At 43.8% G+C, this 12201-nt stretch overlaps 1 protein-coding gene across 5 annotated transcripts in view; it reads left to right on the top strand.

Annotated features, from left to right (window-relative positions):
• Positions 1-12201, top strand: part of TBCK (TBC1 domain containing kinase) — a 1465497-nt gene that overhangs the window by 605756 nt on the left and 847540 nt on the right. For all 5 annotated transcript variants that reach the window (XM_078676605.1, XM_078676609.1, XM_078676607.1 and 2 more), the window contains one exon: positions 4999-5125. In XM_078676605.1, the coding sequence (XP_078532731.1) occupies positions 4999-5125 (127 nt within the window). The remainder of the gene's footprint in view (positions 1-4998; positions 5126-12201) is intronic.

Below are 12201 nucleotides of genomic sequence, written 5' to 3' on the forward strand. Positions count from 1 at the left end.
TAATCAAGAGCAGCAGCTCCAAACAGGAGTTTTCCCACACAAGTTGGTTAACTAGTGGGTAAAAAAGGTACATTTCATCTTGTGGACCCTTCACCAAATGTTCCCTCATCTTAAGAATGGGGGTTGGTTGTATGGTCTAAATTGGCCAAATGAATATTTTCATGGGCCAAGTTGTATGAAACATATGGAAGTTCTATGTTTCAAAGTAAGTAAAGGTCATTATAAATACATAATGATGCCTCCTATTCTGCACCTAGGGCTTTCTTGAAGCTCCTCACAATACTATACTAGCTTTACTTTCAGAATAGGAGTATTCATGTTCCCTTATTTATACAATTGTCTGATTAAAGCCTCTTTAGTTCATAGACTTCACCAAGACCTTCAGGTTTTTTTTCTGGAGTTTTATATAGCGCAAACTTGACCCGAAGCTATCAGGTATCAGAGTGCTTTACATGAGCACCAGTTGTGTTACACAAAGTAACATCCATTTTTTTGTTATGCACCGAGAGATTAAGTGATTTGGCCAGAATCACAGGATGTTGAGCGTCATTGCTGAGACTCGAACCCAGGTCCCCAGATTTGAGGTCGACAGCCCTAGCCGTTAGGGCATATCCTCTCCCTAATGGCAGTTAACATTAAATCCACGTTGCTAATTGGGCCTTCATCTCATAGGGAAGAAATCAAAACTGTACCCAAATACACCACTCTTCATATATATATATATATATATATATATATATATTTCCGAAGCAAAAACCCTTCAAAAAGAAAGATCGCCGCACACCACTCCAAAGGTTTTTTACGTTTTATTTCATTAGGGTTTTCCCCACCCTACGCGTTTCGGACAAACAATGTCCCTGTTCACGGTTACCATATATATATATACAGCTCCAAAGACCCCCCCCCCCATATATATATAATATATATATATATATATATATATATATATATATATATATATATAATGTCAAGTGCCATAGTTTGCCCACAGCAAACCTCACTCCTCGTACGTTTTTGGCATGGTGTACGGATAAGCATGTTGACCCTCTATCTGCACCCCTTTCTTAGGATCTCTTATTTAGTCTTTGCTTTGCCCAGCAGAGCTCGTCTCTGGGCACCTTACAAGGTTATCTTTCTGACATTTCTGTTTTTCTACGGTCGCCATATCCGCCATCCCTTTTCAAAAATCCTATTATGGCTTGATGGGACCTAAATGTGGTTCTTACTTTTTTTATGGTTTCTCCCTTCGAGCCAATGCACAACCGCCCACTCAGACTTCTTACTATCAGTACAGCCTTCCTAAGGGCTATAACATCTTCCCAGAGGATAATTGAGGTACAGGAGCTCTCTGTGCATCCTTCATACCTCACTTTCTTTTCTGGCAAACTGGTTCTACGAATGAGGGCATCTTTCTTACCAAAAGTTGTTACCCCTTTTCATGTCGGCAATCCATCACTCTGCCTACATTTTATTCTCCAGCTCATCCTTCTAAAGAAGAGGAGAGACTCCACAGACTGGACCCAAAAAGAGTGGACAATCAACTCCTCATTGGATATATTGGAGCCAAGAAAAAAAGGTGGTGCAGAAGCAAACCATCTCCCGATGGATAGTTCCTTGCATAAAAATCTGCTACATACTAGCCATTAACCACCAGATGGTTTGCGGGCTCAATCTACCAGAGCTGCAACCACTGCGTTAGCTGGCGGAGCTCCTCCCCTGGATATCTTTCAGGCAGGAAAGTAGGCTTCTGTACACATTTTTACAAAGCACTGCTGCCTAGTCAGGTCCCGTGAGATGGCCATTTTTGCCCGGTCAGTCTTACAGGACTGCTTAGTATATTCTGTATCCCAGCCCTGCCTTCCTGGGAGATATTGTTTTCGGTATCTATTCTAAGGTAAGGAATCTGCAGCTAGAAGTCTCTTATCAGATGAACAAGTTACTTACCTTCGGTAAAGCCTTATCTGGTAGAGACTCTATCTAGGCGCAGATTCCTTACCACCACCCTTCCCGCTCTGTGACCGGATTATAGAGTAAGGATTGATCCTCATAAGTGTCATAGATCTACACCAGTGGTCAGTGTTCCTCATGGCTCATTGCTTCTGGTATAGAAAGTCGCAAAATAAACTGACGTCAGCACGCTGGGGTGGCACCTAAATAGGCATCACACTCGTCATTTCCGGCATGGACGACACCGACAGTGGCATGCAGAACTGAGCGACACCACCTACCGGCATGCAAAGGTACTTCTCACCAAAAGTTACCACATCCAGTCTGACTCCTGAGGAATATTCTAAGGTAAGGAATCTGTTGCTAGATAGTCGCTACCATATAAGGCATAACCGTGGGTAAGTAACTTGTTCTTCTTTCCTTTTGGATTAAGTGTTGCACCTTGACTATGCTGGGTTTTACTAGAATGTTAAGGGCAAGGGCTATTGAGGTGTAGCTCTGGACCTGACCAGCACCACTGTTTTGTGCATTCGCAAGGATGTACTTGAATACTTGAATAAAGAAGAGATCGCTTTCACACCTCAAATAAAGAAGAGATCGCTTTTACACCTGTGTACGTGTCATCATGTTCAAGACAAAGTCAAGTGTTGATTGTGAATCTCTGCTTTTAAAGCCAGAGTTGATGGACGCTCAAAGAGCGCGGAAATATAAGGGAAACCAGCATAGACACTAATGAGAAGTCATGCAGAATAGATGTTAAAATGGTTTAAACTTCATAAAATAATTAGATGACTTTCAAACTTCAGTGTAGTGTATAATTAGGTCACAGCTCAAAAAGAAATCTACTAATTTTTAAATATAGACCAGGACATAAAATGGACTCTATTTATTATGAATTAGAACCGCAGTGTAATCTAAAAAAATAGATTTCCTGATAAGAAATCTGTGATATACAAAGATTGCTTTTAAACCCTGTCATGCATTGAAATTATTTAGAGATTTAGGGCGATATGTATCAACATTCCATTGTGCGATTCCTAAATAGCGATTTTTAAGGAATCGCTATTTAGGCATCTCAAAATGGTATGTATGTAGAAATCAGCTTCTTTTTAGCGATTTCTTAATATTCCTTAATTGCGATTAGCAAATTGCTAATCGCAATTAAGGAATAATTTCCCATTCATTTCTATGGGCCAGGAGGCCCATAGGAATGAAGGGGAAATGTGCGATTAGCAATTAGCTAATCGCAAATTGAGAATATTTTCAAGGGTGCAGGGGTGTCCAAAGGACACCCTGCTGCACCCCTGAAAATGACATGTGTGCGCATATGGCGCACATACATGCCCTAAGGGCATGTATGAGCGTCACATGGCACCTTTTGTTTTTAAATAAAATGCTTTTTAGAAGGAATTCGCAACTTACCACCAACTTGAAGTTGGTGGTAATTTGCGATTCCTTAGGAACAATTAGCAATATTTTATTGCATCATACATTGCATTTAAGGAATCGCACATTTTGCAATTCCTTAAATGCAATAGCAAAATAAGGAATAGCAAATTGTGCGATTCCTTATTTTGTACCACATTTGTTTTATACATACCATATTGAGAATTCGCATTCGCAAAGGCCGAAATTCTTTGCGAATGCGAAAATGCTTGATACATATCGCCCATAGCCATTTTAGCAACCGAAGTACATGACTGAATATTGACGTAACTGTTAAGTAATTTACGTTTTGGGTAATTGTTGCAAACAGATGTAATAAATAGGAAGTAAGGTGATGTAATAAGTCACAGGTAACTGAAGCTCACAAATCAGCCCCTCACCAACATTCATGTAAGCAAAATGCTTTGTTGTTTCATCCTTTGTCAAACATGTCATCGACATGGTTACCCCGGGTACTGTTATTTCAAGTAAAAATACGTTTTTTTTAATACTCACTGTTTAGGTATTGATAAAGGTTGCAATGACTTCAGTTCTTTTGAAAGGGGGTTACCTTTTTTCTAGCATGTTTTTTTTCAATGCTACACTACTTAAGGCTTGTTTAAAGCTAGGCATGACTAGGGTCTGACATAGTCGCTCCATGGCAGGTGCATCTTTGTCGAGCGAGGCAGTCGCATTTCACTGGAAATGGGGTAAACCTTGAAGTTAGCATCTAAACTTTGTTTATTGAGTTTGAAGGTTCATGGTTAGGGGGACTTAGGATGCCTATTGTTCAGCATATGTCTGCGCTTTAGTGGTTTCATCTCTTTAATTTCTATTGTCAAATAACCTGGTAGTGTGCTGCAAGCCCACTGTTACAATATGCTTCTTTTAATAGAGATGCAGGCGTGTTCAATTTAACATCTATCAGTACATGAGCTAAGAGATCCTTTTCCTTATCTTAGATAGACTAGCAGACACCCTCAGTTTCGTCAGTTTAGCCTGAATGTTCTTTGTAGGCCACTTCTATTTGTGCAGTGCTGTCCTTTGCTAATCTTCTATCTGATCTGGGTATCATTTAATCCAATCAGAGGTAGGTCATTCTAGCTAGTATCCTTAAAACTATTCTCCATTTATCCATTGAGACAGTCCTAGGATAACATTTGAGCTGGAGCGCCTGGCTCCACAATTCCTACTTACTCCCAGGTCAGAATTGATCATTTGTGTAATATATATTTACTGTCCGTATTATGAAGGCTTAATAAATAAGAAAATTCAGCCATAGGTTGAAAGGGAGTTAAGATTGACTAATATGTTTATAATGGCTTCATCATACCAAGCAGAAAGGGAAACATTTATAAGTTATAGCACTATCATCACTTAATATCCCAAATACACCATACTAAGTCAGCTTTCGCTCTTACCCTGTTATAACACAATTAACCCTGAAATGAGATGTGTTTCAGAGACTGATTGATTTTCTTTATGTGTGTGTTAAATTGTGTTTTGGTATGACTGCATTCTTGGAGTGGCACTGTAAACTAGAGCATAATTTGCCACATTTGTTTCACCATGATAATTTTGACTAACCCTTTTCTGATATTCTTTCTGTACGTCATTTTACTGCAGATAGAAGTTGATATTCCTCGCTGCCACCAGTATGATGAGTTGCTGTCGTCGCCCGAGGGTCATGCAAAATTCAGAAGGGTTTTGAAAGCTTGGGTTGTTTCCCATCCCGACCTGGTATACTGGCAAGGTAATCAGAGTTACTGGATGTATGTGTATTAAATACAAATGTGGTTAAAGTAGCCCTTGTTCACTAAAACATTGCTCTATTTGATGGTTATATTTATCTGATTTGCTAATTATTACTTTCCAGAGTTTCTAAAAAAAATGTCTTCTGTTGCTTCAGTGATAACTTTTGTGTGGGCTCAATACATCCAGATATGTTTTCTCAATGTTATTTTTATTGAAAATCTGTCATGCTGGTGGTCAGTTATACAGTTGTAGTGCTTCACTCTCCTACGCTCTGAATTCAGCTGGGTGAAGGCAGATATAGTTTAATGAATCTGTGATTAGCTTTTGCATTAGTTCCTGCTCTCCATCATCTCTTATAAAAGGCTCCAGGAAGAGAGCTACTGAAATAAGTACTGAAGTCCTCTACAGTGCTTTGTGAACCTATGCAGCCCTGCCTTTCTATGTTTTCTTGACTACTCCGTCTGTTTTCCCCCATGAGCTTGAACATCATGCGAGCCCACTGAAGGTGCCATCTTGGTGTAACCATTTGTTTGATGTCATAGCTTGGCTCTGATGTCAGAGGGACACCTAAAGCATGCCTCTTTTGAAGGAGAGTGGCTTCTGCCGGAAGACCTTACATCCTGTCTGGGTCAAGCAATTCATGGGGGCCAAGACACGGCTAAATATATGATTTGTGCTCTCCTTGTTATCACTGATTGCCTGAGAAAGGTGGTTGGCTCAAGCGTTGTGCTTTGCCGCCACACATGAATGCGTTTCTTAGGGTTTTCTGCGTTATGCCCTTTGATGGCTCACATCTTTTTTGGTGAAAAAGATGATTTCCCGTCAGTGTTTGAATGACAGGAGAACCCAGTTCACTCCCTGGGTCTCTGGACCCCTGCCAAGCAGTTTCCAGTCAGTTTGGAAAATTCAGAAGCTACTCCAGAGGACTGGTGTATAGACAGCAACAGTCACCCCAACTGCTGCAGCAGTTGCCCCATTTCTTTCGAGGCTAGAGACATGGTTCAGGCAGCCATTACGTAGGTCAGAAGGGGAACCAGTCCTCCAAGTCCTAGTCCTCGTTCCCGGTAGCAACAGCCACTAAGCCAGTTTACTTTACCCTTCGTTCCGCACATCAATTCCATAGGGGACAGAGTTCAGTATTTCTTCCTAGGGTGGTGGTCCATCATGTTCGACAGCTTGGTCATACAAATCATTCAGCACTGCTAAGCCCTACCGTTTGCTGTGCTCTGCCAGAACAGTCCAGCCAGAACTGCCAGGCCAGGTCCTCCCTGGATTGGAAAACAAGCATCCTGGGACCTGTTTCTTGGTATCACCCCTCAGCAGCCAGGCTAGCTTGAATCCAGTGGCATAGCGAGCATGGGCCTAAGTCTGGGCATACCCTTTCGCTTAGGGCGACCATAGCAGCACAATAAGATAATGGGCGGAACGCTGAACATTTTCACTCTTTCACCTCAGTCATAGATCTGGGTTAAATGCATTGTTTAAGCTGGAATGAAACACTGGACTCCTGTACACCTTGCAGCCCCTATCTCTCCTTTCCTGAGTTCTCAAAAAGATCCAAAAAGGTCAGGCCCAAATCATTATAGTGGTTCCGGATTGGTCCAGGAGGTTGTATTACCCAGAACATCTGAGCATGAACTCTTGCCCTCTATATAGGCTTCCACTTCAGGAGGATCACCTGTTGTAGCAGCACTGCAGGGTCCTGAACCTGAACCTGTGCTGTCTACACCTCCATGTGTGGAGATTTTGTGACAACAGTTGAATGTATTTGATCTGCTGCCTGAAGTGGTAGGCTTCATCCTCACCACTAGACACCCTTTCACAAAGTCCATTTATGCTTGGCTCTGGGACAGATTTGTCACCTATGTGGTATCTGCAAGATTGACCCTTTATGAGGCAAGCTGTTGGATGGTCTGTTGTTCATTCTGTCTTTGGCCCACTACAGCTGTGCAGTGGGCACTATTTAAGATTGTTGGCCCGTTCAGCCTTTCCACTTGTGCTGGAACAACCATCCTTTAAATCACCTATTGTGATGAGGTTTATGAAAGGGTTGACATATTTCCTTCCAAGCTGTTTGTGATGCCACAGTGGAACTTTAACTTGGTCTTAGCATTCCTCATGTTCAGACCCTATGAGTTGGTGTGTAGCTGTTCTCTGCTTTCCTCGACTTTGGAGACTATCGTCCTCACGGCGGTTACTTCAACTCGTTGCATGAGTGGGCTTTAAGCACTGTCAGTGCAACCTCTGTACACCACCTTTTTCCCAGAAACATTGTTGTTGAGAACTGGGGTGTCCTTCTTGCCTATAATTGTGACTCCTTTCCATGTTAGGCAATCGATCACCCTGCTTGCATTCTTTGCCCCACCCTCACCCCTCATAAGAGGAGTGGAGCCTTCATCGTTTGGAACCCAAAAGGACTTTGAGCTTTTACACTAAGCTTTTACATTGATCATACTAATGAACATCATTAGCACAATTAACTATTTGTGTGGTTTGCCGGGTCAAAGAAAAGGGAAGGCTGGGCAGAAGAAGACTGTTGAGGTGAATTGTTCTCTTTATCAAGATTCGCTAATCATTCGCCAAGAAACAGCCAGCTTCCAGAAGGTCTTTGAGCACATTGCACCAGAGGTATGTATGTCTAAACAACTACTGCCTAAACCACGACTTCCTGAACCTTGAAAGCTAAACAACGAGCTATTCTAAACCACTACCTTTTTTTCATTCATTTCAAATAAGCTTTATTCGATAGCAGGTATCATAAAAGCATTTCACAGTCGTATAAAATTATAAAAGAACATTTCATATGATAAAATGAATTTTAAACCTTGCTATACCATCCCCACTAAAATTAACTTAATATCTTAGTTGACCTTCGACCATTAGATTTAAAATTACAAATTTAGCTGAGACACAGGTCCCACACAAAGCAGTCTGTCGATAGTGCTTCACAGATCATTTATATGTATAAATTAACTCGCTAATCCCCAAATTCGCTAGATTTTATTTAAAGGTTCTTCCTTGATTGTGCTTTTGTGCGAATGATCCACTCCGAACGCAGATACGTGGCGACGCCACATACCAGCAAGGACCTGGATGAGTCCGTTCTCAGGATTCATAGGGCATCAAGATGGTTTCTGGTGCCCCAATAGAGTACAAACAGGCTTGAGCCATTTGGCCCTTGCCTGCTTATAAGCTGGGCAAGCAAAGAATAGATGGGCTACGGTTTCTTGCTGTACATCAATCACAGCAAGGACAGTTAGCTAGGATGGAAGTTGTTGGGTCCCGTTTTGCCAGTGCGGTGTTTAGCATTAGGGATCCAAATCTAAACTGGATATATAGTGCCCTATCTCTAGGTGTCCTGATTAGATCTAAGTAAGATTCCAGGGATCCAACTGGCTTATGCTGGAGGAACTCGTTGGTTAGTCTACCAAGCCTTGGGCTGTGTAAGACCTGGAGGTTAACCCAGTTCCAATAAATCTTTTTTAGCTCACTCTTGGTCGGAGGGACCTGCTTGGCCCAAGCTTCGGCTAAGCCCAGCTTAGTCAGTAGGCCCTTAGGTCTCTAAGCCACTTAACCCTTTTGTTGGTGTCCAGGGATATGAGCTCTAAAAGACCCACCGCATAACTATGGAGTTCTGGGGTGCGTCTTAATCGTATCCAGTACAAGAGGGGCGAAGTCTGGCCACCTCACTAAACGGGCGTCTGCCCATATCAGATATTAGGGGCTTGAGTGGCGTGTTAGTGGGAACGGAAACCAGATCTCTAAGGAATTTGCTCTCAGATCGTCCAATCTCATCAGTTTTTTCCAAACCCCAAAGTTCAGCGCCATACATTGCTGAGCTCACAGCCTTACCTTCGTAAACTACTAGGGCTGGAGCTACCAGTCTAGTTGACGATGACCGTTGGTCCCTACCAATGGCACCCACCACCCGCTTGTGGTTCAGTAACATTTTGTTTAGGTGAGTTCCCCCAGTGCATTTTATCGGATAACCTGATACCCAAATAATCAAAGGAATGGACTCTCTCTAAGGGGGAACTATTAAGAGTGAGATTATTTCTAAAATGTTTCCCCGGATTGAAAGCCATGAATTTTGTCTTTGTGATGTTTATCGTTAGGCCCCTTTGTGTACACAACAGTTGAAAGCGGGTGAGGAGTTCCTGGAGGCCCATCGGGGTTTTTGAGATTAAGAGGGTGTCATAGGTAAACAGGAGGGTAGGGATTTTTTGCCCTGCCAGGGTTGGGGCATCTGCTGGAAATTGGCTCAGAAAACTAACCACTCCTTTCACATAAAGTGAGAATAGGGTAGGAGCCATCACACAACCCTGGCGGACTCCCCTGTTGACCCATATCTTATCTGTGGTTTGCCCATGTGTGAGAAGTTGGCCTGGTATATGATGTTCACTATTCTAGTGAGCACCTTGCACCAGTCCAAACAACCCTTATGGGGATGGTTGTAAAGTCAACCTTATAGACCAGCTATCCTAGTGGTAGCATGGACAAAGCAGTCTTAGGCTAAACTCAAGAGGGCATGTGAAGCCAGCTGTTTTACTATATGTAACCCCATTAATACCAAGTGAAAGGACACCACACAGGTTGTATATCAAAATATATATGTATTTATTTCTAACACAATCGTCTGAACTCTTTATGAGGTCAGAGGCACCAGCACATAACAAGATACTTAATTAAAATACAATAAGTTGCACAAAATACAGTAATGCCCTAGGGGCACTTCGAACCATATACTAAAATAGTGGTATAAGAACCACGTCACGAACAAAGGAAAGGACTAGGGCCTGGAGAATCGCTGAGGCTACAATGTACTACCAAAGGATAGGAGCAGGAGGCCCACTGGATGCGCGTGCAGTGTCTTTACACGCACGCAAGTTACCATAGAGTTAGAATGGGAACGAAAGAAATGGAAACTAGTTCTTTTAGGACACTTCCGGAAGGACTAGGGAAAAGCTACTTGAAACTAGGAGACTAGGATAGTCAATACCCACTGGAGTACCGAAATACTCGTGTTACCTCACCCACAGGAAGCGGGTGCATAGGTGTCAAAGTGTGTCGGTTTCGTCGCTGATTCCTATGGAGTCTTGGAGAAAGATGCTGCAGGCGACCAGGAGAGAAGTGTCCGGTTGGACAGACAGAGTCTGGGTCAGTAGCCAGTGACCAGGATGGAACCAGGAAGGAACCAGGCGATGTCGGGATGCGATCAGGTGATGTTGTGAAGCTTGTCTCTGCAGCCACGTGGACCAGGAGGTGTCGACGACGACCAGGAGCTGGGCACGAAGGATCTCGCTGTCGATTGGAGTCAACAAGCCTTGGCAAAGGCAACCCACGCAGAAAAGGAAGATGGCTTCTTAATCAGACCAGCAAGGTCTGATGGGCTGCTCCTTTTCAGGGGAGCAAGGGCCAGTCTGGAGCAACCAGATCAGCATTGTAAATTCAAAGGTTCGTCGTCGTAGAGGCCACTAGCCAATGGGCAAGTGACCGGGCAGACGCGTTGAGCAGGAAAATGCAGAAGGGCCCCACGCAGAACTCGTGGAGTGTGGAGGGCTGATCTTCGGTGCAGTTGGTGCTCGGGGCTGGGGCTTCTCAATCCCCAATGTACAAATTCGAGGGTGCCTCAGAAGTTGCACGGAAAGCAATTCGCTGGCTTTCCAATATGGCCGGTCCCACGTCTCGCGCCACCTCCACGGGTCTCAGCTTTGCTGTGGCTGTGGATCGGGCTGAAGGAAGTCTGGAAGTCCGGGTCTTGTCAGGCTCTGTGCTCAGGCTCCGGCGGGAGCGTCGACAAAACAAACCGTTGATCGCTTGATGGTGCCTGCTTGTGCAGGGTGGTCACTCCTTGACCACAAGGGAGATTCTTCAGTCTTCTACGTCGAGTAGGATTTCGAAGGTCCAGAGTTTCGTTTCAGAGTTTCAGACAAGATAAATCCAAAGTCTTGGGACTCAGCTCCTACCTATATACCACATTTAGGGGCTGGATTACCTGCTAGGTCCCTCCTATGGGTGGGACCCAGGAAGGGGGTGGTTACACCCCTTTCCCTTTGTCCAGTTTCGCGCCAGAGCTGGGGCTGGAGTGCCCCAGCACCGGTTTGAACTGGACTATGCATGGGACACCTTGTGTGCCCCAGGCAGTGTCTCATTTCATTCAGCCCTTCCTGCCCCAATACACTATGGCCTGAGTGGGGTGGTGCTGGCACCTCCCAAGACAGGAAACCTATTGTCCAAGCCTCCCTCGCTGGAAGGACTCCCAGCAGCAGGAGGTCAGACTTGTGTCTGTGGCAGCAGCATCCATTTTGTGATGCTGAGGCTCTGGTTAACCTTAACCGGGATTAGTAGGAACAACATGTCTTCTCCCTCTAGAAGGGTGGAATGCTACCCCCGTCGCCAGCGTATGACACCTTACACAACATGTTTTAATAAAGCCAAACCAAAGATAGCATTTAACCGCGAGGTTCATAATGCACTTAAGTGTATATGGTATGGCTATATCATAGAACAGCTATAAGGACATGGTTCCGAAAGCTGCAGACAGGCTCAGCTCATGCTAGAGCACCATCTCGCATACAACCAACCATAGGAGTGACTTATAGGTGCATATGTGTCTATATATAAGGGTAGGTATAGGAATACTACACCTAAGCAAGGGGTCATTACACGACCTTGCCCCAGCTGAGTGATCAGCCAGTTGTGTCAGTTTGGATGGCCTCACATCCTTTGTCCATTAAAGAACTACCATTATCCACAATTGAATTATCCACTATTATTGCATCATTACTAATAGCTGGTAATTGTGTATCTACAGTTGCTGCGTCATGGAGCTCAGTGTGACACACAGCCAATGGAGCAGGGAGCGAGCTATCCCTAGATACAGTTATATGTCCAGAACTTTGACCAGCTCCCCCCAAGTCTGCCCCCAGGTCTACAGTTACTTTGGCAGCATTTAAATTAGCTTTAGCAACAGGGCGTGTATTAAAGATTGCCGGTACTGTGCGGGCTTTGTCACTGACTTCCTGCTGTATCGACGAGATATTTTCCCACTGTCGCCGAGTATTAGGGGTCCTG

This window comes from Lissotriton helveticus, chromosome 2_1 (assembly GCF_964261635.1).
Source record: "Lissotriton helveticus chromosome 2_1, aLisHel1.1, whole genome shotgun sequence".
Taxonomy (NCBI): domain Eukaryota; kingdom Metazoa; phylum Chordata; class Amphibia; order Caudata; family Salamandridae; genus Lissotriton; species Lissotriton helveticus.